The sequence below is a fragment of the Perca flavescens genome, chromosome 7 (genome assembly GCF_004354835.1).
Source record: "Perca flavescens isolate YP-PL-M2 chromosome 7, PFLA_1.0, whole genome shotgun sequence".
Classification (NCBI taxonomy): Eukaryota; Metazoa; Chordata; class Actinopteri; order Perciformes; family Percidae; genus Perca; species Perca flavescens.
In genome coordinates, this window is record NC_041337.1 from 35,008,983 (window position 1) to 35,036,273 (window position 27,291).

The 27,291-nt window shown below is 42.8% G+C and overlaps 1 protein-coding gene across 2 annotated transcripts; it reads left to right on the forward strand.

Annotated features, from left to right (window-relative positions):
* cdk16 (cyclin dependent kinase 16) lies at positions 1-27,291 on the forward strand. Of its 2 annotated transcripts, none has more exons than XM_028582367.1 (17): positions 1-171; positions 3,670-3,864; positions 9,863-10,018; positions 10,813-10,931; positions 11,629-11,757; positions 12,255-12,311; positions 12,442-12,556; positions 14,514-14,608; positions 14,713-14,775; positions 14,945-15,068; positions 17,026-17,146; positions 19,454-19,551; positions 20,199-20,304; positions 20,913-20,955; positions 21,385-21,475; positions 21,574-21,648; positions 26,415-27,291. In XM_028582367.1, exons 2-17 carry the CDS (start codon positions 3,741-3,743, stop codon positions 26,450-26,452), a joined length of 1,554 nt encoding a protein of 517 aa, XP_028438168.1. In that variant the 5' UTR covers positions 1-171; positions 3,670-3,740; the 3' UTR covers positions 26,453-27,291. The 2 variants fall into 2 exon arrangements, with proteins under 2 accessions (XP_028438168.1, XP_028438169.1); XM_028582368.1 differs by lacking the exon at positions 1-171 and adding an exon at positions 403-473.

Consider the following 27,291-nt stretch of genomic DNA (forward strand, 5'->3'; position numbering starts at 1 on the left):
GACGTCACTCACGGTGCGGTGAGTGTCTCCGTCGGTCAGGACCGACGCACCGGAGGAGCCGAGCGGAGCAGCAACATGGCTGCAGATTACTGGGAGCCAGAAGGACCCGAGACTCTGTCAGACTGAACCGAGCCGAAGACAACCCGGGACCGACCGGGACAAACTCTCCTGGTGAGTAATACACACCGCCGAGCGTCGTGTGTTACCGGGGAAACCGTTTTATTACCATCTGGCCGAGCTGTTTGACGGCGCAGCAGCTTCAGAGCTAAACCCCGCTCCGCCTCCGCTGCTATTTATAACACACTGATGACATTTACTGCAGTACATAGACGGGTCCCGTCCACCCGACATACTGATACAGATACGTGTAGAGAGAAAACACACAGGACATAGACGGGTCCCGTCCTCTCGACACTGATATGGAAGCGTAGAGAGAAAACACACAGCACGTAGACTGCATCACAGAGAAAAACGTAAATATTAGCTGCTAGCTGGGGACATGTAGTTAGCTTGAATTATTTATGTTCAGTGAAATCTGTGTAACTGGTGCACTGCGACGTTACAACATGATGCTAACGTTACAGGTAGAAAACCTGTCCGTTAGTCTTGTGTTAGCATGTTAGCTGTCAGGTAGATAACCTGTCAGTAAGCATGTTAGCTGTCAGGTAAATAATCTGTCATTCAGTCTTGTGTTAGCATGTTAGCTGCCAGGTAGATAACCTGTCATTCAGTCTTGTGTTAGCATGGTAGCTGTCAGGTAGATAACCTGTCAGTCAGTCTTGTGTTAGCATGTTAGCTGCCAGGTAGATAACCTGTCAGTCAGCCAGGTGTTAGCATGTTAGTTGCCAGGTAGCTAACCTGTCAGCCAGGTGTTAGCATGTTAGCTGCCAGGTTGATAACCTGTCAGCCAGGTGTTAGCATGTTAGCTGCCAGGTAGATAACCTGTCAGTCAGCCAGGTGTTAGCATGTTAGCTGTCAGGTAGATAACCTGTCAGTCAGCCAGGTGTTAGCATGTTAGCTGTCAGGTAGATAACCTGTCAGCCAGGTGTTAACATGTTAGCTGCCAGGTAGCTAACCTGTCAGCCAGGTGTTAGCATGTTAGCTGTCAGGTAGATAACCTGTCAGTCAGCCAGGTGTTAGCATGTTAGCTGCAAGGTGGACAACCTGTCAGTAAAGCTTGATTTATGGCTCTGCGTTGAATCTACAATTGCCAAATAGTTTTATGTTTAATGGTGTGTAGGGTTTAGTGTGTTTTTACATTTAATGTTTGGTGTCATTGTTGTATTTTAATGTTTTGGAGAAGCTAAAGACAAATTTCCACTAAGGTGGACAATAAAGTCTAATCTAATCTACACTATAGGTACACACATAGGTACGTGTAGATCCAGACCCTACACCGTAGCCTGATGTGCAATCTCCCCAGAAAATGTAACTACACGCTGGCTGGGTTTGGTAGCGTCCCATTTCCCTCTACTCATTTCTGGGTTCTCCGTGAACAACATGAAATCGAGAAGAGAGTGAACTTTGCCTGCATAAGATTTCCAACCGTGGTCAGAAAGCACAGCGGAGATACTTTGTTGCTCTGTCTCCACCGCCAGTGTCGGTAATCCAGAGCTAATCCCCGTCACTCTCTTACTTGCTCTACCACACACACACACACACACACACACACACACACACACACACACACACACACACACACACAACCACAACCACATGCTTATAGTATGTAGTTGCATTAACAATGCATACGCATGAGTAGTTTAGTACATATTATTTAATAGGCTGCATTTGAGCATTAAATATTCAAATATTTGAATATTTAAAAGAAAATCAAATGGCATTTGAATGGTATTATTGAGGAAGATTGACAGCACACACACACACACACACACCATACCATACCCTATGCTATTCTCTTAAAGAGATACGCTAGAACGACGCAAAAAGGCGTAGGCCACTTAGATGATTTAAAACCGCTCCCAAAACTCCGTGCGGAAACACAGTGAGCTGTACAACCTTAATTACATTGATTTAACGAAGCTTCGATGCAAAGAATTTTGCTTCGAGGATTTTATTTCTAATCAAATTATTTGAGTTATTCGAGGAATCGTTTCAGCCCTACGTACAACCATAAGTTAGCCTTTCGTCAGGTGTCAGCCTTATATTTAATTTATATTACTCTAAACCACCTTCTGTAAACCAACTGCACACTACTGTCTACACTGCACTAGATTTCTTGTCCTGTCTTTGCACCACCTGTCTATACTTTGTATATCACATTGCACTTTTCTGCTCTTTTTGCACTAATGGTTGGACGCAAACTGCATTTCGCTGTATTTTGCACTTATACTCTGCACAGTGACAATAAAGTTGAATCTAACAGGATTCATACGTTTTGAAAAAACCTGGAAAAGTTATGGAATTTGCATTTTTACAAATTCCATAACGGGCCTGGAAAGGTTTTGGAAAAGATAAAAAGACCCAGAAAGTTTTGGAAAAGTCATGGAATATTTTTTAACACCGCAAAATAATATGTGATTAATAAATGTATTTTCCCGTCGTCTTAACCTCAACGTTGTATTCGGGGAGCGATATTACAAATCCCACTATGAACCACATAAATTATCATTCATTTTATAGTTAAACCTCTGCGGGTAAACTTTAACACAGATTTGTATTCTTATTGTATAATGTCGACTGACATTTTCAGGAACACACAGTCATGGAAATTTGCCGAAAAAGTCATGGAAAAGTATTGGTTAAAATGCGTATGAACCCTAATCTTATGGTGCGTTCTTTTTGTCTTGTAATCGCGACTAGTAGCTCGAATGTGACATCGCATCCGTGTCAAAAAACGAATAACCTGCGGGGTTGTTGCGTTCTTTTTGTCACACGATACTACGAGTCGGAGAAAAGATGGATTTTTGTAACATTTTTAGTAACATTTAGGATTCTATTCACCCAGTTATTGACATATTACACAAATATATTTCACAGTTTGATACATGAAAATTACGTTTTGATTAACGTTAACAACTCGGCTTAAAGCCATTGTTGTCATATAGCAACCGAGTGTCTCTAGCCAATTTCAGCTGCACAAGCTCCAAAATAACTAATCAGGTGGTATTTAACTCCTAATGAGACTGTAGAGACATGTCTATAGGTAGCAGTATACAGCACTATGTTTAACTCCTAATAAGACTGTAGAGACATGTCTATAGGTAGCAGTATACAGCACTATGTTTAACTCCTAATAAGACTGTAGAGACATGTCTATAGGTAGCAGTATACAGCACTATGTTTAACTCCTAATAAGACTGTAGAGACATTCATTTAGCAGTATACAGCACTATGTTTAACTCCTAATAAGACTGTAGAAAATGTCTTAAAATTGTAGAAAACTTCATTTGGTTACAACAACGACAAAAATGCTTAAAATTGTAGAAAACCACAATGTTTACTACGTGTGATGCACAACGTAGCCATCTTTGAAAGTGAACTCGGGGTCCTCTGAGTTCAGACGACTTGACGAGTCGTATATATACGACCTCGGGTGGGCTCTTTTTACAACTTCCGGTTCGTAACTCCGGAAAACGACTCGTAGATCGACTTCAGTGGACAAAAAGAACGCACCGTAATCTTCCTTTCCTGTGTTTACCTGTCCAGCTGTGGTCTCCAGGCTGGCGGCCCCGCCCCCTTTAGAGTCACGCCCTCCCCTGCCCCCTCGGCCCCCTCTCATGGAGAGGATGAGGAAGATCAAACGGCAGCTGTCGCTCACTCTGGGGAGGGGTGGGGCCGGGGGAGGGGACCGGACGCTAAGTGACTCGATCAACCAGGAAGCGACATCACACAGTGACTCAGGTAACACGCACACGCACTCAGTAGCCTGTAAGCTCCCACAGGTGCTGTCAGCAGGTAGGTGAATGTGATCATTGATCAAGGGTTCATACGTTTTGAAAAAGAAACTGGAAAAGTTATGGAATTTGAAAAATGCAAATTCCATAACAGGCCTGGCAAGGTTTTGGAAAAATAAAAAGACACAAAGTTTTGGCACTTAATGGAATTTTTATTAACACAGCATAATAATTTTATTTATTTATTTATTAATGAAAAAATGTTTAATAAAAAATGTATTTCATGTCGTCTTTACCCTTAGCGTTCTATTCGGGGAGCGATATTACGAATCCCACTATGAACCACATACATTGTCATTCATTTTATAGTTAAACCTCTGAGGGTACAACTTTAACACAGATTAGTATTCTTATTGTATAATGTCGACTGACATTTTCAGGAACACATAGCCATGGACATTTTGCCAAGTCATGGAAAAGTATTGGTTAAAATGCTTATGAACCCTGTTGATCCTCAACTAGGGTTTTTCAATAAATGTCTAACCATATTGTCAGGTGCATTTAGAGCACTGTTTCTGAAATGGGGGTACGCGTACCCCTAGGGTTACTTTGGAGTATTGCAGGGGATACATACGATTTTTTTTTTTTAAATGTTTGTTTAAAAAATAAAATTCATGCATAATTCCTAAAATAATTCTACACTATAATAATGAACACATTTTGTGATTTTTATGTTCACACTTGGTGTCTTTTTTTGACAAGAAAAAGTTGACTAAAGCGCTTTTGTACCGAAGAAGAATAGCTGGCGGCTTTTTTGGTTCCAAAAAGCAGACGAGAGAGTCTTTTGTTGCTATAACAACAGCTACCGCTACAGTATCCAAGAGCGCTATGTGGAGCGGTGCTAACGTTGGATAAACAAAGTGGTGGAGCGAGCTAGAGAGAGGTGCTAACGTTAGATAAACAAAGAGGTGGAGTGAGCTAGAGAAAGAACAGAGAGAGAGAGATTGGCATGGGGTACTTTCCATAAGATCATCTCTGATCTCTGGGGGTATGGTGAAGGGTATGTGATGATGTGGGGGTATGGTGAAGGGTATGTGATGATGTGGGGGTATGGTGAAGGGTATGTTATGATGTGGGGGTATGGTGAAGGGTATGTTATGATGTGGGGGTATGGTGAAGGGTATGTGATGATGTGGGGGTATGGTGAAGGGTATGTGATGATGTGGGGGTATGGTGAAGGGTATGTTATGATGTGGGGTATGGTGAAGGGTATGTTATGATGTGGGGGTATGGTGAAGGGTATGTGATGATGTGGGGGTATGGTGAAGGGTATGTGATGATGTGGGGGTATGGTGAAGGGTATGTGATGATGTGGGGGTATGGTGAAGGGTATGTGATGATGTGGGGGTATGGTGAAGGGTATGTTATGATGTGGGGGTATGGTGAAGGGTATGTTATGATGTGGGGGTATGGTGAAGGGTATGTGATGATGTGGGGGTATGGTGAAGGGTATGTGATGATGTGGGGGTATGGTGAAGGGTATGTTATGATGTGGGGGTATGGTGAAGGGTATGTTATGATGTGGGGGTATGGTGGAGGGTATGTGATGATGTGGGGGTATGGTGAAGGGTATGTGATGATGTGGGGGTATGGTGAAGGGTGTGTGATGATGTGGGGGTATGGTGAAGGGTATGTGATGATGTGGGGGTATGGTGAAGGGTATGTGATGATGTGGGGGTATGGTGAAGGGTATGTGATGATGTGGGGGTATGGTGAAGGGTATGTTATGATGTGGGGGTATGGTGAAGGGTATGTTATGATGTGGGGGTATGGTGAAGGGTATGTGATGATGTGGGGGTATGGTGAAGGGTATGTGATGATGTGGGGGTATGGTGAAGGGTATGTTATGATGTGGGGTATGGTGAAGGGTATGTTATGATGTGGGGGGGTATGGTGAAGGGTATGTGATGATGTGGGGGTATGGTGAAGGGTATGTGATGATGTGGGGGTATGGTGAAGGGTATGTTATGATGATGGGGGTATGGTGAAGGGTATGTTATGATGTGGGGGTATGGTGAAGGGTATGTGATGATGTGGGGGTATGGTGAAGGGTATGTGATGATGTGGGGGTATGGTGAAGGGTATGTGATGATGTGGGGGTATGGTGAAGGGTATGTGATGATGTGGGGGTATGGTGAAGGGTATGTTATGATGTGGGGGTATGGTGAAGGGTATGTTATGATGTGGGGGGTATGGTGAAGGGTATGTGATGATGTGGGGGTATGGTGAAGGGTATGTGATGATGTGGGGGTATGGTGAAGGGTATGTTATGATGTGGGGTATGGTGAAGGGTATGTTATGATGTGGGGGGTATGGTGAAGGGTATGTGATGATGTGGGGGTATGGTGAAGGGTATGTGATGATGTGGGGGTATGGTGAAGGGTATGTGATGATGTGGGGGTATGGTGAAGGGTATGTGATGATGTGGGGGTATGGTGAAGGGTATGTGATGATGTGGCGGGTGTGCTATTTAATTCCATTGTCAATAAATTTTATTTTTCTTTATTTATTTATTTTTCAAAAAAGTTCAACTTCAAAAAGACGCTCTGAGCTGCAGAAAAGAAGTAAACGGTGGCGTTTAAAAAAGCACCCACAACTTTTTTGATAGCACGGTTTACTCCGTAGGATTATAGTGTAAAACAGACTAGGGCTGGCCAATGAATCAATTTTATCAATTAACTCGAATGTGTAGTTAACGTCGATTTTGTTTAAATGAAAATTGGTTTTCTCCTTAACATCTGCCAACGCTCCCCTCTGGGCTCCCGTAGCTCCGAACTGGCTCAGCCCTCCCCTAGTTACGACGATGGAGCTTACTACATGTGTGCTACATTCAAGAGACCATGAGATGTTAATGTACAGTACAGGCCAAAGGTTTGGACACACCTTCTCATTCAATGTGTTTCCTTTTATTTTCATGACTATTTACATTGTAGATTCTCACTGAAGGCATCAAAACTATGAATGAACACATATGGAATGATGTACTTAACAAAAAAGTGTGAAATAACTGAAAACATGTCTTATATTTTAGATTCTTCACCTTGCTTTTTTATTAATAAGGGAAATAATTCCACTAATTAACCCTGACAAAGCACACCTGTGAAGGTAAAACCATTTCAGGTGACTACCTCATGAAGCTCATTGAGAGAACACCAAGGGTTTGCAGAGTTATCAAAAAAAGCAAAGGGTGGCTACTTTGAAGAATCTAAAATATAATTATATTATAATTATATATAAATATAATTAGGTTTTCATTTATTTCACACTTTTTTGTTAAGTACATAATTCCATATGTGTTCATTCATAGTTTTGATGCCTTCAGTGAGAATCTACAATGTAAATAGTCATGAAAATAAAAAGGAAACGCATTGAATGAGAAGGTGTGTCCAAACTTTTGGCCTGTACTGTACGTTACTCAGCAGCAGGTGAAAATAGGGGCAAGGTTGCGCAACTAAAGTCAAAATGATTTGAAGTGAATTACCTGTATGTGTGAAAACAGCTTTATCTCGCGCATCCGTTTTTTTGGTTATTTTTCCCCGAAATTGGCTTGAATAATCACAATGGTATGGACGTGCCGTGCCCCGTGTGTGCGTGCGTGTATGAGTCGAAACAAAATAAAGTTAAAACTTGTTTTGAACAATTTCTTTGTCCTCTGCAGATTGATTTTAAGTAGGGGGAATCGTATTTAAATCCTAAATCGGATTTTTGGTGAAAAAAATCTGGGATTGTTTTCTTAGGCCATATCGCCCAGCCTTAAGTGAATCCCAAATCTCCTGAATATTGGCACTGCCATCTGGTAACGTTGGAGCCAGAGTCTGCGCAGTAGTGATCGGGCAGTGGAGTCGCGGTTTGAAAGTCCCGCCCACATACACACCGCCCGACCAATCGTGAGACCAGCTGTCAATCATGACGTTTCACCCCGTTATTTCATACCATGAAATGACTAATAAAAACCAAACTGATCACAAAAACGAACACTTGAACACACATCAGCATGATCAGAGCTACCTAAAATGTATCCAGATGTTTTGGCTTCACTTGCATGCATCAGCCCCTTGTCCGAACTTCCAAGTATGCAAGAACTTGGTATTAGGAAAATCAGTTAAAGGGACTCCTCCTTCTGATTTTGATTGGTTGGTTGGATTTATGATTTTGATTGGTTGTCTGTTGGAAGTATCAATCAGTGAATCAATCTGCTGCTCTGATCTGATGGCACCTGTTTATTTTTATTTTCTTTCTACTCCTTTTTCCACAAAATCAACCAATCAACATCCTCCATCATTCCTCCATCTTCTCTCCATTGTCTCTATCTCATCCCTCCATCTTTTCTCCATCTCTCCCTCATCTGTTTATCATCTCTCTATCATCTCTCCTTCCCTCCCTCCATCATCTCTCCCTCACCCTCCATCATCTCTCCATCATCTCTCCCTCATCTTCTCTCATCATCTCTCCATCTTCTCTCATCATCTCTCCCTCATCTCTCCATCATCTCTCCCTCATCTTCTCTCCATCGTCTCTCCATCTTCTCTCATCATCTCTCCCTCCATCTCTCATCATTCCTCCCTCATCCCTCCATCATCTCTCCATCATCTCTCCCTCATCTCTCCATCATCTCTCCCTCATCTCTCCTTCATTCCTCCATCATCTCCCCTCATCCCTCCATCATCTCTCCATCATCTCTCATCATCTCTCTCTCATTCCTCCTTCATCCCTCCATCATCCTTCCATCATCTCTCCCTCATCCCTCCATCATCCCTCCATCATCTTCTCTCCATCATCCTCTCTTCATCATCTCTCCATCTCTCCCTCATCTTCTCTCCCTCATCTTCTCTCCATCATCTTCTCTCCCTCCATCTCTCATCATCTCTCATCATCTCTCCATCATCTCTTCATCATCTCTCCCTCATTCCTCCATCATCTCTCCTCATCCCTCCATCGTCTCTCCCTCATCTCTCCCTCATCTGTCCATCATTCCTCCATCTTCTCTCCTTCATCTCACCATCATCCCTCCATCATCTCTCCCACATCATCTCTCCCTCATCTCTCCATCATTCCTCCATCTTTTCTCCTTCATCTCCCCATCATCCCTCCATCATCTCTCCCTCATCTTCTCTCCCTCATCTCTCCCTCATCCCTCCATCATCTCTCCCTCATTCCTCCATCATCTCGCCCTCATCTCCCCATCTTCTCTCCATCATCCCTCCATCACCTCTCCATAATCCCTCCATCTCTCCCTCATCTCCCCATCATCCCTCCATCATCTCTCATAATCTCTCCCTCATCTCTCCCTCATCCCTCCATCATCTCTCTGTCATTCCTCCATCTCTCCATCATCTCTCCCTCATTCCTCCATTATCTCTCCCTCATCCCTCTATCATCTCTTCCTCATTCCTCCATCATCTCTCCCTCATCCCTCCATCATCTCTCCCTCATCCCTCCATCATCTCTCCCTCATTCCTCCATCATCTCGCCCTCATCCCCCATCATCCCTCCATCTTCTCTCCATCTTCTCTCCATCATCCCTCCATCATCTCTCCATCTTCTCTCCTTCATCCCTCCATCATCTCCCCATCATCCCTCCATCATCTCTTCATCATCTCTCCCTCATATTCTCTCCATCATCTCTCCATCTTCTCTCATCATCTCTCCCTCATCCCTCCCTCATCTCTCCATCTTCTCTCATCATCTCTTCCTCATCCCTCCATCATTCCTCCACCATCTCTCCATCATCTCTCCCTCATCCTTCCATCATCTCTCCCTCATCCCTCCTTCATCCCTACATCATCTCTCCATCATCTCTCTATCACCCCATCATCCCTACATCATCTCTCCATCATCCCTCCATCTTCTCTCCATCATACCTCCCTCATCCCATCATCCCTCCATCTTCCCTCCATCTTCTCTCCCTCATCCCTCCATCATCCCTCCCTAATCCCCCCCATCAGAGGTGATGTCTCTTCGTGGTTCTTCTGGAAGTTTGAAGGTCCGAGGTTCCTCTTCCTCCGTTCAGTCTCTCCTTCAGTCGTACAGCAGCTCGCTGAGGAAACCTCGCGGCCTCGGACGCAGCCTGAGCTCCTACCTCAACCACACCGCTCGACTGGGTACTGAAACTGCACATTCACTGTCCATTAATCTGTCCATTACTTTCACGATTAATGGATTAGTTGTTTGGTCTATAAAATGTCATAAAATGGTAAAAAATGTCAATCAGTGCAAAAAATCATAAATCACAGTTATTATGTTAAATATTGAAAGCATGATTATTTACTTATTGACTTTTGGAAAGATGTTGCATTTATCACATCAACAGTGAAAACACCTTGCACTGTGACATTTCCCTTAATACTTTACCCGTTGAACTTTTTCAATTCCCCTTCAGAACACGAGACAAACTGTGCAAAAATAATAGTTTTTCTCTATTACATTGTTTTTTCTCTATTACATTGTTTAGTAACACTTTACTTGAAGGTATCTACACTTTACTTGAAGGTATCTACATGTCATGAACACATGACATGGTCATGACACGTGAACACGTAAACGCATGAACCCTAACTTGCAGGGGCGGAGCTAGACTCCGAGCACAGTGGGGGCGGAGCTTCATCATGGGGCCCTCTGCTATCAAGTCATTTTAAAATTAAAACTGTTAAAAAAAAACAAAAAAAATAAAGACTTGTTGAGCCAAGTCAGCTTATGTGTCAAATTAAACACAAAGAAAAGACACATTTTTTGACAAGTTTGTATTGATGAACAAAGAAAACAGTTTGCCAATCAAGTAAAAACGTTGCTGAACAGGCCAAATGAGCTCAATCAGTGCCACACTATATAACTGACATGGCACTATTTTATATGTGTGTGTGTGTGTGTGTGTGTGTGTGTGTGTGTGTGTGTTCAGAGATCGTCCATGAGGATGTGAAGATGAGTTCAGACGGAGAAAGTGATCTGGCTTCTTCTTCAGACGGCGTTCAGAGTCCAGTTAAAGTGAGACTGAGAAACAAGAAGATCTCAACTGAGGTACATATATACATATATACACATACACACACACACACACACACACACACACACACACACACACACACGCAGCAACAAACACACACACAGCAACGCACACACACACACACACACACAGCAATGCACACAGCAACACACACACACACAGCAAAGCACACAGCAACACACACACACACACACACACAGCAACCCACACACACACACAGCAACACACACACACGCACACACACAGCATCACAAAATTATAACACACACACAGCAACACACAATTATAACAAACACACAGCAACACACACACACAGCAACGCACGCACATAGCAACACACACACAGCAACACACACACAGCAACACACAATTATAACACACACACACACATACAATGTTATAAAACGTCCTTTTATTTTTTTATTTATGACACAATTTCCATACTTTTACTAATTGTTATGGTTTATTGGCTCACATTATATAATAAGAACTTGAATATACTGCAAGAAATGACATCACAAGAAGTAAAAATCCCAGCGTAGGCTCTGGTGGCCTGTTCCTATTGCGGAGGTCAAAGGGTTAAAATGTAACGAGTAGTTTGTGAGATTAGCTGCTTACCTCCTGATGGAGATTGATGATAATTCTTATGATCTAATTATGATCTTACTGTTTGTTTCCTCTCTTTCTCTCTGTTTCTCTGTTGTGTATCAGGACATTAACAAACGTCTCTCGTTACCGGCCGACATTCGTCTTCCGGATGGTTACCTGGAGAAGTTTAATATGATTGGTCCAGCGTTGTTCGAACAGCCAATCAGCAGACGGCTGCGCAGAGTGTCTCTGGTGCGCCTACCTTCTTCTACTCTACCTGTTTCTATTGTGTTATTAGGTGTTTTAATTAATACAGATTATATTAACCTTCTCATCTGTCTGTCTCTGTGTTCTCTCTGTCTGTCTTTCTGTCTTTTTCTGTCTCTCTCTCTCCCTCTGTCTCTCTCCCTCTGTCTGTCTCTCTCCCTCTCTGTCTGTCTGTCTGTCCCTCTCTCTGTCTGTCTGTCTATCTCCCTCTCTCGGTCTGTCTGTCTCTCTCCCTCTGTCTGTCTACCTCCCTCTCTGTTTTTTCTGTCTCTCCCTCTCTCTGTTTCTCTGTCTCTCTGTCTGTCTCTCTCCCTCCCTGTGTTTCTGTCTCTCTCTGTCTGACTGTCTGTCTGTCTGTCCCTCTCTCTGTTTCTCCCTCTGTCTCTCTGTCTGTCTGTCTCTCTGTCTGTCTGTCTATCTCCCTCTCTCTGTCTGTCTGTTTCTCTCTCTGTCTGTCTGTCTCTCTGTCTGTGTCTCTGCAGTCAGAGATTGGTTTTGGGAAACTGGAGACGTACATCAAACTGGACAAACTGGGAGAGGTGAGGACTCGCCTGATTGTAACTTTGTTGATTTGAACAGACCAAACAGTTGGAATCAAACCCTCTCTGCCCGTCTCCCTCTCTGCCTGTCTCTCTCTCTCTCTCTCTCTCTTTGCCTGTCTCTCTGCAGGGGACCTACGCTACAGTGTATAAAGGTCGCAGTAAACTGACTGATAACCTGGTGGCTCTGAAAGAAATTCGCCTGGAGCATGAAGAAGGAGCTCCGTGTACTGCCATCAGAGAAGGTACCGCAGTACTAATACAACAGTAGGGCTGGGTATCAATCAGAAGTTTTACTTGTACCGATTCCATGAATTCGATACTGGTTCCTGAACTTTTTCGAGACCAACATGAGTAATATGTTATTCAAACAGTCTTTTAGTTAGACGATGGTTTTTTATTGGCTGTCTGATTTTATGCAACTGTGTTTTTTCTTATGTCTTTTATTTATTATGTTTCATTTTGAGCGACTTTGAGTTCGTGAAAATTCAATTTATTATTTTATTGTGAAAAATTGTCGGGGAAAAAAACTGTAAAAAAGGCCCACCAAAAAAAACGTTGGAAAAAGGGCCAAAAACCCTCAAAAAAGGCGACAAAAATTCTAAAAGAAGCAACAAAAACTAAGGGAAAAAAACCTCCAGAAATTATTTTCTCCAAAAAACACCTCCATAAAAGTATTTAGTCAGCCACCAGTTGTGCAAGTTCTCCCACTTAAAAAGATGAGAGGCCTGTAATTTTCATCATAGTTACACTTCAACTATGAGAGACAAAATGAGAAAAAGAAATCCAGAATATCACATTGTAGGATTTTTAATGAATTTATTTGCAAACTATGGTGGAAAATAAGTATTTGGTCAATTACAAAAGTTCATCTCAATACTTTGTTATATACCCTTTGTTGGCAATGACAGAGGTCAAACGTTTTCTATAAGTCTTCACAAGGTTTTCACACACTGTTGCTGGTATTTTGGCCCATTACTCCATGCAGATCTCCTCTAGAGCAATGATGTTTTGGGGCTGTCGCTGGGCAACACAGACTTTCAACTCCCTCCAAAGATTTTCTATGGGGTTGAGATCTGGAGACTGGCTCCAGGACCTTGAAATGCTTCTTACGAAGCCACTCCTTCGTTGCCAGGGCAGTGTATTTGGGATCATTGTCATGCTGAAAGACCCAGCCACGTTTCATCTTCAATGCCCTTGCTGATGGAAGGAGGTTTTCACTCAAAATCTCACGATACATGGCCCCATTCATTCTTTCCTTTACACGGATCAGTCGTCCTGGTCCCTTTGCAGAAAAACAGCCCCAAAGCATGATGGTTCCGCCTGAACATGTACTGGCTTAAGCAGGGGGACACGTCTGGCACTGCAGGATTTGAGTCCCTGGTGGCGTAGTGTGTTACTGATGATAGCCTTTGTTCCTTGTGTCCCAGCTCTCTGCAGGTCATTCACTAGGTCCCCCCGTGTGATTCTGGGATATTTGCTCACTGTTCTTGTGATCATTTTGACCCCACGGGGTGAGATCTTGCGTTTAGCCCCAGATCGAGGGAGATTATCAGTGGTCTTGTATGTCTTCCATTGTCTAATAATTGCTCCCACAGTTGATTTCTTCACACCAAGCTGCTTACCTATTGCAGATTCAGTCTTCCCAGCCTGGTGCAGGTCTACAATTTTGTTTCTGGTGTCCTTTGACAGCTCTTTGGTCTTGGCCATAGTGGAGTTTGGAGTGTGACTGTTTTAAGTTGTGGACAGGTGTCTTTTATACTGATAACAAGTTCAAACAGGTGCCATTAATACAGGTAACGAGTGCAGGACAGAGGAGCCTCTTAAAGAAGAAGTGACAGGTCTGTGAGAGACAGAAATCTTGCTTGTTTGTAGGTGACCAAATAATTATTTTACCGAGGAATTTACAAATGAATTCATTAAAAATCCTTTGTTTTTCTCATTTTGTCTCTCATAGTTGAAGTTTACCAATGATGAAAATTACAGGCCTCTCATCTTTTTAAGTGGGAGAACTTGCACAATTGGTGACTGACTTAATACTTTTTTGCCCCACTGTAAATTACGCCCATATAAGTCATATGTGTCCGTGTGTGTCCGTGTGTGTCTGTGTGTGTCTGTGTGTGTCTGTGTGTGTCTGTGTGTGTCTGTGTGTGACTGTGTGTGACTGTGTGTGACTGACTGACTGACTGTGTTCTCCCTCAGTGTCCCTGTTGAAGGATCTGAAACACGCCAACATTGTCACGCTTCATGACATCATCCACACACAGAAGTCTCTCACGCTGGTGTTTGAGTATCTGGTGAGACACACACACACACACACACACACACACACACACACACACACACTTCATGTCATTATTTGGTGTATTGAGCCTTTAATCATGTTTGTTGTGTGTTTCAGGACAAAGATCTGAAACAGTATCTGGACGACTGTGGAAACATCATCCATGTTCACAACGTCAAAGTGAGAAAACTTTTAACGTAAAATCAAAAATCGAAACCCCCGCAGGCTTTAACATATTTGTCGGTTTTATTTTAACGAGACAGCAGCTCTCTGACCTGGATTTATTTAATCTGAAATCATTCAAATTAATTTACCTGTGAGTCTTTCTGCTGTTTTCTCGTCTCCTCAGCTCTTTCTCTTCCAGTTGCTGCGAGGTTTGTCATACTGTCATCAGAGGAAAGTTCTCCACAGAGACCTTAAACCCCAAAACCTGCTGATCAACGAGCGGGGGGAGCTCAAACTGGCAGACTTTGGTGAGTTCACTGCGTGTGTGTGTGTGTGTGTGTGTGTGTGTGTGTGTGTGTGTGTGTGTGTGTGTGTGTGTGTGTGTGTGTGTGTGTGTGTGTGTGTGTGTGTGTGTGTGTGTGTGTGTGTGTGTGTGTGTGTGTGTGTGTGTGTGTGTGTGTGTGTGTGTGTGTGTGTGTGTGTGTGTGTGTGACTAGTGATTTATAAGCAACCGGTTTCTTGCAGATTGTCACGTTACTGAGAACCAGCTGTTAGAAGGTAATCTTTGAAGTTGATGCTAACTCTGACAGCTGTAGGGCAGCTAACATTAACTTAAGCTGTCTCCATGAAGCTCCCAGCTAAGCTAATGTTACTATACCTCACGAACGAGCTAACTAATGATAACATAAGCTCTTTGGATCGGTGGAAGTCGATTTTAAAGTCATGTTAAAACTATTTCCCATCCTTCGTTACGATTTCCCCCTTGTACTAAGTTAACTCGGTATGTACGGTTAGCTCCGTAATGTACTAACATATGGTACGTAACGTTAGCTTAGACCTCACAATGCCTTGTGTTTCTCACTCCCGCTAAGTTATTGTTCATAGGACGTGACATGAGTGACACATGCGGGTAGGCCAAGGCGAGAAGAGGGAGATTAGCTAACGTTTGCCAACATATTTATAAAAAAAAAGTCACATTCGAATAGTAATTTCAGCATTCGAATAGTATTGATTTTTTTTACTGTTCAAATTTCGGTATTTGTTCTAACAGCCCTAGTGTACATGCAAACATTAAAGTTTCTCTGCAGAGTGAATAATGGTCTCAACTCCATTATAACAGGCTCCCTGTACTGTTATTTGGGGCGGTGTGGTTCAGAACAAGACGGAGTGAAATATATTGAAAGGTTTTGGATGAATTGCTGTCAGATTTAATTCACGATTTGATTGATGACAATAAATTCCACAGACCTGCTCACGACTCTAAAAACACTTTTAGTGGTTTATCTAAGAGTAGTTTTTCTCAACCCTATTTTTATATGATTTTGTGTCTAAGTGACTGATGGTAACAACAATCTTTGAAATTGTTCCAGTATTAAGCAAGACCGGAAACGCTGCAATGTAACCCTATGGGACAATTGCGCACCTTCAATTTCTGTCCACTTAAAGATCTGTTTTTGCCGCTGTCAGGCTCAGATGATCGTTCTAAGTGTCTGACAACATTATGGAAAGGACCTTTTAGTTAAAGAGTAAGATCCTTTTAGTTTAACATGAAATCACAATCACCAAACCCACCAGACTCCATGTAAATAAACAGGGATTTTATCATCATTAAACACACTTTATTCAAAGTCAACGGAAACAAAATAAAACTATCAAAAGCTGTCTTGGGTCGTATTTCCACTGTTCCAACAATCACCACTGTGGTTTGGTTGAAAAATGCCTTTAATTCACCCATTTACATGTGGAAATATGCTGGCTCTATACACGCTAAAAGCCCTCATTATTTACATGGGGTCTGGTGAGTGTGTTGATGGCGATTTTCGGGGGTTTCATGTTAAACAAAAAGGATCTTACTCTTTAACTAAAAGGTCTATCTCTGTAGGGATCCTTTCCATAATGTTGTCAGACATTTAGAATAATAATCTGAGCCTGTCAGCTGCAAAAACAGAACTTTTAGTGGACAGAAATTGACAATCCACATTTGCCCTGTATGATTGCATTGCAGCCCCGTTCACGACTGCTGATTACAGCCAATTGCAAATTTTTTTTTTGTTCACATTAAGTCACTTAGACACCAATGCATGGGAAAATAGGGTCCATGTTAAAAAAAATTAAAAAATTACCCTTTAAGACAGATGCACTTCAGGTTTTTGAGACATCTATATTTGTTCCTGTGGAGGATGAATTGACTTATTGTAAATTGCTTTGGATGTAATGTTGGTGTGTGTGTGTGTGTGTGTGTGTGTGTGTGTGTGTGTTTTTCAGGTTTGGCTCGAGCGAAGTCAATCCCGACAAAGACGTACTCTAATGAGGTGGTGACGCTGTGGTACCGACCGCCGGACATCCTGCTGGGCAGCACTGACTACTCCACTCACATCGACATGTGGTCAGTACTGTCCTGTTGTAGTTAGGGATGCACCGAATCCAGGATTTGGCTTCAGATTCGGCTGAATTTTGGGCTTTTTGACGGGATTCGGTTTCTGCCGAACCTTAGAATTTCTTCCCAGCGAACCGAAACCTACGCTATGCACTCGGCGCGCTACGCTGGTCGCCATAACGACGGCGCCGTTGGTTACGGGAAGGTGTTTACGTAGGTGGAGCGTTCAATGCAGCAGGCGGTGAGAAAGTGGACATGGTCTGGCAGAACCTTCAGTCAAAAGAAGACCATTCAAGTCAGCTACATGTTCAATCTGTTCAATGCTGATTGGTCCGGTGGTGGCGAGGACCCTAAACTATACACAACATGGCCGATGTTACAACATCTGGTCTGAAACATCTGGAAGAATACGGGTTGTGCACGAAGGAATCTCCAGACAGCAGACAGAATGCAGCAACTTCAGGTACAGCAAAGGAAGGACAGTCACTGCTAAAAACTGGTGTTAACCAGACAACCATTACCAGCTTATTACACTGCTGTGGACGTTGTTTACTTCATTAATATGTTTACTGTGTTAATGGACTGAGGATGGGAGGAGGATTCGTTTTCGGATTCGACAGAATCTTAAGCAGTGGATTCGGTATTCGGCCAAACTCCAAAAATCTGGATTCGGTGCATCCCTAGTTGTAGTAAACCGTAGTACTACTACAAGTTGTTGACTCTGTGACCAGCTGAGAAAACCTTGTTGTCAAAACAACAAACATTCTTTGTCTGTGTTAGATATGAACTGAATCTTACGGGGGCTTTTACACCTGCCTCATTTAGTTCGTTTGAATCGCACTAGAGTTTGTTTTCCCCTCTTGGTGCAGTTCGTTTGGGCAGGTGTAAACGTGGCAGTCGCACTCGGATGCGCAACAAAAATGGACCAAACAAACGTACCGAGACCACCTTGAAGACGTGAGGCCCTATCTTGCACCTGGCGCAGCGCAAAGCCCCGACGCAAGTGTCTTAGCTAGTTTAAGACCGACGCAGTTATCAATTTCCTATCCAGCATCCACATCGTTTAAATAACAAAAGCACCTGCGCGCATCTGTGGCCCATGGCCGTGCTGGTCTTACAGGGAGGTGTGTTCAAGTGCATTCTGGGCGTGCTGGTCTTACAAGGAGGTGTGTTCAGGTGCATTCTGGGCGTGCTGGTCTTACAGGGAGGTGTGTTCAGGTGCATTCTGGGCGTGCTGGTCTTACAGGGAGGTGTGTTCAGGTGCATTCTGGGCGTGCTGGTCTTACAAGGAGGTGTGTTCAGGTGCATTCTGGGTGTTCTGGTCTTACAGGGAGGTGTGTTCAGGTGCATTCTGGGCGTGCTGGTCTTACAGGGAGGTGTGTTCAGGTGCATTCTGGGCGTGCTGGTCTTACAGGGAGGTGTGTTCAGGTGCATTCTGGGCGTGCTGGTCTTACAGGGAGGTGTGTTCAGGTGCATTCTGGGCGTGCTGGTCTTACAGGGAGGTGTGTTCAGGTGCATTCTGGGGCGTGCTGGTCTTACAGGGAGGTGTGTTCAGGTGCATTCTGGGTGTTCTGGTCTTACAGGGAGGTGTGTTCAGGTGCATTCTGGGCGTGCTGGTCTTACAGGGAGGTGTGTTCAGGTGCATTCTGGGCGTGCTGGTCTTACAGGGAGGTGTGTTCAGGTGCATTCTGGGCGTGCTGGTCTTACAGGGAGGTGTGTTCAGGTGCATTCTGGGCGTGCTGGTCTTACAGGGAGGTGTGTTTAGGTGCATTCTGGGCGTGCTGGTCTTACAGGGAGGTGTGTTCAGGTGCATTCTGGGCGTATTGCTATCTTGAGGCAGCGGGAAGTGATCGCTCCATTGACCAACAACAACCTGGTCTAAAGTCAATAAAGCAGCATTTCATTGTTATTTTAACAGAGCATTAGTAAAATGCTCCTATTGGCTCGTGCACAGCGCGTGTACACTATGCTTGTTACACACACAGGGACACACAGCAACACACACACACACACACACATGCAGAAGATTACAAATAAAAATATTATGGTGCAAATCCTCCATCATAATCTGTCTCTTTCTTCCTGTCTGCCTGCCTGCCTTTCTCTGTCTGTGTGCCTGTATGTCTGTTTCTGCCTGCCTGCCTGTCTGACTGCCTGTCTGTCTGTCTCTCCCTGTCTTTCTGCCTGTCTGTCTGTCTGTCTGTCTCTCTGTCTGTCTGTCTGTCTTTCTCTCCCTGTCTGTCTTTCCCTGTCTGTTTGCCTGCCTGCCTGTCTGTCTGTCTGTCACTCCGTCTCTACCTGTCTGTCTGTCTGTAGGGGTGTTGGGTGTATCTTCTATGAGATGGCGACAGGTCGGCCTTTGTTTCCTGGTTCCACGGTGGAGGAGGAGCTTCACTTCATCTTTAAACTCCTGGGTGAGAACCAATCAGCTTCTGTTATTTTTATTACTAATAAACTGTTGCTGTGTCTCAAACCTCACACTTCAGTATACTGCTAATGTGCACCGACCACTTCCTGCCGTAGTGCCCACTTTCGATGGTTAGTGTCGTCCCAAACGGACCACTTACGTTAAAACTCTTACCGGAAATGACGAGCGATCGGCTCGCCACGCCGCCTCTGAAAATCTGACGAAAATCTCTTAAACTGACCTTTGTTGATCTGAGATGAAGACAGATTCAGCAACAGCGCGGCCTATTTCTCGCTTAAAATGTTTTCAGAAACACGTTTCGGTGAACTGTTTTCGTAAAAAACGAGATCGTATATTCTGAACGAGCCGCGCGTTATGCTCTGTTGTAAAATCCGGGAGAAGCCAGACCCACGTGACGCGTTCGTCCAATCAGCTGCTGGTCCACGCACGGAGATGAGAAGGGTATGTATTGACTTGTCTTACTCTGGGGGTTACGGTGAATAAGCTAAAGTCCCAATAAGTCGGCGTGTTCCTTTAAAACTAAGTGCTTGAAGTGTGCAAGTAGGCGGTTTGAGACACAGCCCTGTGTCTTTGATGTATTTTGTCTTTGATGTATTTTGTCTTTGATGTATTTTGTGTGTGATTGTGTTGCAGGGACTCCCACAGAGCAGAGCTGGCCCGGGGTCAGCTCTAATGACGAATTTGTGGCATACAACTATCCTCAGTACAGAGCAGAGAGACTGAGTAACCACACTCCCAGGTACACAACCGTACCACACACACAGTACACAACCGTACCACACACAGAGTACACAACCGTACCACACACAGTACACAACCGTACTACACACCGTAAAGTCCTTGTTGTTAGTTTCACACATTGACATGAGTCCGTGTAAAAAAACTCCCAGAAGCAGAAACTGAAGCGTGTGTGTGTGTGTGTGTGTGTGTGTGTGTGTGTGTGTGTGTGTGTGTGTGTGTGTGTGTGTGTGTGTGTGTGTGTGTGTGTGTGTGTGTGTGTGTGTGTGTGTGTGTGTGTGTGTGTGTGTGTGTGTGTGTGTGTGTGTGTGTGTGTGTGTGTGTGTCTTTTACTATATTTGTGGGGTCGAAAAACCGGAGAATATAGTATCCTTGTGGGGTCTGCACAGCCTTGTGGGGACCAAATGCTGGACCCCACAAGGTTAAAGGGCTGTTTGAGGGTTAAGACTTGGTTTTAGGATTAGGGTTAGAATAGGTTATGGTTAAGGTTAGGCATTTAGTTGTGATGGGTAAGGGGCTAGGGAATGCATTATGTCAATGATGGGTCCCCACAAAGATAGTAAAACAAAGTGTTTGTATGTGTGTGTGTGTGTGTGTGTGTGTTTTCAGACTCAGCAGTGAAGGAGTGGACCTGTTGTCAAAGTTCCTGCAGGTCAGTAAACATCTCACTGTTTTTTTTTTTTTGTGGATCGCATTTCACACACGTTTGCGTCACCATATGCACGCAGATTTCCCCCCCCATAACGCTCGTCTAAAGGGGAATAAAAAGTGAGAACGCAACGAACGCCACTTTTGCTTTTTTATTTTATTCAGATAGTTTCCGTCTAAACATATCCTAAGATTTTATCTTTTTGCTTGTTAATTTTTACAGTTGTTGGGTCTCCATTTTTTTACCATTTTTCTCATGTGAAGCACTCTGTGAATGTCTTTTTAATCCAATTAACTGTTTGTATTCAGAGATTTTGAACTGAGATAATGATTTAATGTTCACGAGCTGAACTCCGATGTCAGACTGTGGGGATCGGGACAGGATGTGACATCACGTTCTGGCATCCGATAACGTTTTGATTTCAAACTTTAGTTTGAAGGGAAGAAGAGGATCTCAGCAGCCGAGTCGATGAATCATCGTTACTTCAGTAACCTTGGAAACAAAGTGACCTCGCTAGCTGACAGTGAGTTCAAACACCTCGACCTTTTTGACCCATGTTTTTAATCTGTGATGTCACTGTGTGCCGCGTACATCACAAAGTCACCCCGCATGTTGTTTCAGCCACGTCCATCTTCAGTCTGCCGGAGATTCAACTGGAAAAAGAAACGATCAGACCAGCAGTCACACCTGATCCAGGTAACACACACACACACACACACACACACACACACACACACACAAGTCTGTATCACTATCTTTGTGGGGTCTTGCCATTGACATAATGCATTCCCGAGCCCCTTACCATAACCTTAACCATCACCACTAAATGCCTAACCTTAACCCTTACCCTCACCTTAACCATCACAACTAAATGCCTAACCTTAACCCTCACCCTAACCTTAACCATCACAACTAAATGCCTAACCTTAACCCTTACCCTCACCATAACCTAATTCTAACCCTAATCCTAAAACCAAATCTTAACCATCAAACAGCCCTTTAACCTTGTGGGGTCCAGCATTTTGGTCCCCACAAGGCTGTGCAGACCCCACAAGGATACTGTATTCTCCGGTTTTTGGACCCCACAAATATAGTAAAACAGGCACACACACACACACACACACACACACACACACACACACACACACACAGTCTTGCATTCCCAGACCTACAGCATATCCACAGCGCTGTGGAGAAAGGAGGAAAAGAGGCTCAATCACATTCGTCTTGGGCGTCTTCCCAGTGTATCTCCGTGTTTACTTCGTCCACAGCAATCCCACCCATCGGTCCCAAAACCTCTTAGAGAGGAAATGACCTAAACATATTCTTTGTAAATCTTTACAATCATTCCTCAAATTAACCGAGCAGTCCTGCCTTGTTGCACCATCCAAATTTTCTTCAAAACTTGACATTTTCAGCATGTAGCTCGCTAGTTTTAAAGTTTAAAAGTGCTGTTTTTGTTGCTGTCAGGCTCAGGTGATTATTCTAAGTGACAAAATAATGGAGAGGATCCAAACAGAGATAGACCTTTTTAGTTAAAAGAAAAAGATCCTTTTTGTTTAACATGAAAAAAAAAAAAAAATCGCTATCGCCAAACTCCGCAGACTCAGTTTAAATACTATATGTTACAGTTTTACGGTCTGTAGCCTCTATCTACGCCACGTGGACCAGCCATAAAGCACAGAAAGTGCTAGACGACCCCTCCCAGCTTGCCAGGTCCGTCTTCCAACTACTGCCCTCTGGAAAGAGAGTTCAAAGTCTCAGGGGCAAAAAAAATCCCGCTTTTGTAACAGTACTTACCCTGCCACTATTAGGCTCCTTAATGCTCAGTAACAATACTTACCCTGTCACTATTAGGGTCCTTAATGCTCAATAACAGTACTTACCCTGTCACTATTAGGCTCCTTAATGCTCAATAACAGTACTTACCCTGCCACTATTAGGCTCCTTAATACTCAGTAACAGTACTTACCCTGTCACTATTAGGCTCCTTAATGCTCAATAACAGTACTTACCCTGTCACTATTAGGCTCCTTAATGCTCAGTAACAGTACTTACCCTGCCACTATTAGGCTCCTTAATGCTCAATAACAGTACTTACCCTGCCACTATTAGGCTCCTTAATGCTCAATAACAGTACTTACCCTGTCACTATTAGGCTCCTTAATGCTCAGTAACAATACTTACCCTGTCACTATTAGGGTCCTTAATGCTCAATAACAGTACTTACCCTGTCACTATTAGGCTCCTTAATGCTCAGTAACAGTACTTACCCTGCCACTATTAGGCTCCTTAATGCTCAGTAACAGTACTTACCCTGTCACTATTAGGCTCCTTAATGCTCAGTAACAGTACTTACCCTGTCACTATTAGGGTCCTTAATGCTCAATAACAGTACTTACCCTGTCACTATTAGGCTCCTTAATGCTCAGTAACAGTACTTACCCTGTCACTATTAGGCTCCTTAATACTCAGTAACAGTACTTACCCTGTCACTATTAGGCTCCTTAATGCTCAGTAACAGTACTTACCCTGTCACTATTAGGCTCCTTAATGCTCAATAACAGTACTTACCCTGTCACTATTAGGCTCCTTAATACTCAGTAACAGTACTTACCCTGTCACTATTAGGCTCCTTAATGCTCAGTAACAGTACTTACCCTGTCACTATTAGGCTCCTTAATACTCAGTAACAGTACTTACCCTGTCACTATTAGGCTCCTTAATGCTCAGTAACAGTACTTACCCTGTCACTATTAGGCTCCTTAATGCTCAGTAACAGTACTTACCCTGTCACTATTAGGCTCCTTAATACTCAGTAACAGTACTTACCCTGTCACTATTAGGCTCCTTAATGCTCAGTAACAGTACTTACCCTGTCACTATTAGGCTCCTTAATCAGTAACAGTAACCCTGTCACTTAGGCCCTGTCAGTAACATTACTTACCCTGTCAATGCTCAGTAACAGTACTTACCCTGTCACTATTAGGCTCCTTAATGCTCAGTAACAGTACTTACCCTGTCACTATTAGGCTCCTTAATGCTCAGTAACAGTACTTACCCTGTCACTATTAGGCTCCTTAATGCTCAGTAACAGTACTTACCCTGTCACTATTAGGCTCCTTAGTGCTCAGGCACCTTGCAGAGTAAACTTGTACTAATTGCACCTTATTCAAATGCACTTTATAGACTGCTCAATACTTTTTTATGGGAAGTTGCAATAGCACAAGGTCTTTACAGCTTTGTACTGGTTTGAATGATTGGCTATGTGATTATCTTTTATGTGCTGTATGTTCCTACGTATGTATTGTCTTTTTTAACCGGATTGGCACCAAGTCAAATTCCAATCAACTGTGTTGACATGGCAATAAAGTATTGAACTAAACGGGAGGGGGGACCAGACGTATGCAGAGCAAATAAAACATGAGCTCCCAAACATTTAGTCTGGTGCTTCGACTACTTTAGTAGCTCTCTGGAGCTTTTGTCTACAGCTCCAAGACAACAACGACGTGGCTCTTACAGTGAGATTGTTCTGTTGCAACAAAAGTTTCAATCTGAAAACAAAGCTGTTTCAATTAAACTTTTTATTTCAGACACACACAGGTCCATAGTAGGGCTGGGCGATATGGACCAAAAGTCATATCCCGATATATTTTGGCTGAATATCGATATACGATATATATCCAGATATTTTTTCCGCAAAGTGAGAGCAAATGTTCAATCAAAGCCAAATATGACATTGTCACAAGTAGTTTCATAGAATCCGGCTATTTCAGTGAACAGTTGCAAAATCAAATGAATAAATAATAAACAGGTTTCTTCACCTGGTTCAATGCTCAGCTGTTCAAATAACAATAAAATGTGAACATAAATACTGTATAATAACAGGAGTACCTTTTATGAAATCAAAGCTCCATAAGGTTTGTTTTAGTTTTTTCCATCGTTTTAAATTGTTACATTTTTCTTCTACACATTTTCAGCGCTTATTTCTACGTCCCATATTTTCTAATATAGGGCTGGGCCATATAGAGAAAATCAGATATCAGGATATTCTTGACCAAATACCTCGATATCGATATTGCGGCGATATATTCTAGAGTTGACAGTTGGTGCTCTCGCAAAATATCTTCACACTTTTTAGATTTTAGATAAATAATCATTAATAATAGAACAGCTAGAACAGTCTGGTAAGTTCAGAAAAGTACATCACTTCACTGTAATGCAGCCTTTAAAACCAGGAGAAGACATTTATGTCATATCACGATATTACGATATCCAAAATCTAAGACGATATCTAGTCTCATATCACAATATCGATATAATATCGATATATCGCCCACCCCTAGTCCATAGTAGTATAAAAATATGTAAAACACTTGTCTGGCTATCACCAGACCAAGCTCAATCTTGGTCTGGGGAGTCTGCGCTGTATTTTCTACTGCACAAGAGGCGTGATCAACGGGCATAGTTCAAATGACTCTGTACACAATTGGATAGTCCTTCAACCAATCAGAGCAACGATCAGGGTGACGTAACCGCGACAGCGGCATCAACGGGATGCGGTACTTCGGTGGCCGCCACGTTGAATGTAAAGAAAAAGCTGCTTGGTTTCTTCTCTATCGCCATCGTGTTAAACCCGCCAATAGCGTGCCAGGTGGACAAGCCAGTGTTTGATTGGTTCCCACATATTTTTAACGGAAGCAGGATAGATAAACGTACAGTTAGGGCTGGGCAATGTGGAGAAAATCAAAGATCACGATATGTTTGACCAAATACCTTGATATCGATACCGCTAACGATATTGTAGTGTTGACTATTGGTGCTTTCACAAAATCTTTACACAATGAGATTTTTTATAAATAATTATCAGTAATGTTGATATCATAACTAAGTGGGGTAAAGGAAAATAATAGAACAGCTACTAGTCTGGTAAGTTCAGAAAATGACATCACTTTACTGTAATGCAGCCTTTAAAACCAGGAAAAGACACTCATGCCATATCACAATATCCAAAATCTAAGACGATATCTAGTCTCCTATCACGATATCGATATAATATCCATATATTGCCCAGCTCTACGTACAGGTTCCCAGCCTAAGCTGCAGGGTAAAATCAAATCGCCAGCAGGTCGGGCTGGGTTTACCCAGTCTAGTAAAACACAGCAACACAAGACAAAAAAAGTTATATAAATTGAATTTCATGAGATCAAAGTGATTAAAACACATTCAGACATTTGTTCCTATGTTTCCAAAAGCGAGAAGTGTACCTGGTATCACTCTGTGTGGGCTCAGTTAAAGCCATTATAATTAAATTGTTTAAATAAGTTAAGCACATTTGTACATAGAATTTCTCAACACAGCAGGAAAGGTGGGAAAAATACAAGTCACAAACATATGAGTTGTTTGTTTAGTTAAAATCATTTCTTTAGTTTAAAATAAAAGCTTTTTTTTTCTCCGTCCAGCAAACAGTCCGGCCAAGAGGCGGAGTCTGCTCTTCTGACATCACCGTAGAGGCGGAGCCTGCTCTTCTGACATCACCGTAGAGGCGGAGCCTGCTCTTCTGACATCACCGTAGAGGCGGAGTCTGCTCTTCTGTTATCATAGTGGAGGCTGAGTCTGCTTTTTGGACATCTTGGTGGAGGCGAGGTCAGCTTTTCGGACACCTACAGGGAAGGGGAGTCTGCCAAACAAAGGGAATATGAAAGAAAAGAAGGTGATGATGATGATTTTTTTCTTTTTTTTTTTTTTTAAACGGGAACAGGAAGTAAAACAAAGGGAGAAATCTTAAGTGATTGCTTTATCAAGACAAGGAGAGAAGAAAATGGACAGACCGATGCAATAATGAATCACAGCAGCCATCCGATCAATCAGAAGGGACGATTGGGTTAAAGCTTATTTAACGGAACATATGTTGGAGTGAATTCTGTCTTCCATTTTCAGATTAAACACGTAAGACTTTTAACGGGATCCTGTAAACTACGTCCACTGAAGTTTCGATTTAAAACGGCTGAAAGATGTGAACGTTCGTCATCAGTTCAGACAGGAAGTGCTGCAGAAAACCACCTGTTTTATACTCTTGAATATAAACTGAAGGTGACTGAAGAGAGCTGATGAAGAACGTCATTTTTAAAGTTTAAAGGTCTTTCTAATCTGTTGGAAGTATTGAACAGTATTACATTTACACGTCGATGTTATTTATTATAAAAACAGACTGAAACTCTCAAACAGCTGCAGGAGAAGCCATGTTTGTTCAAACTGAAATCTGCAGAAAGAAAAGAAACTGACTGTTTTATTTTGAAAGTGTGTAACTGGTTTCTGCTGTTCTGCGTGTGTGTGTGT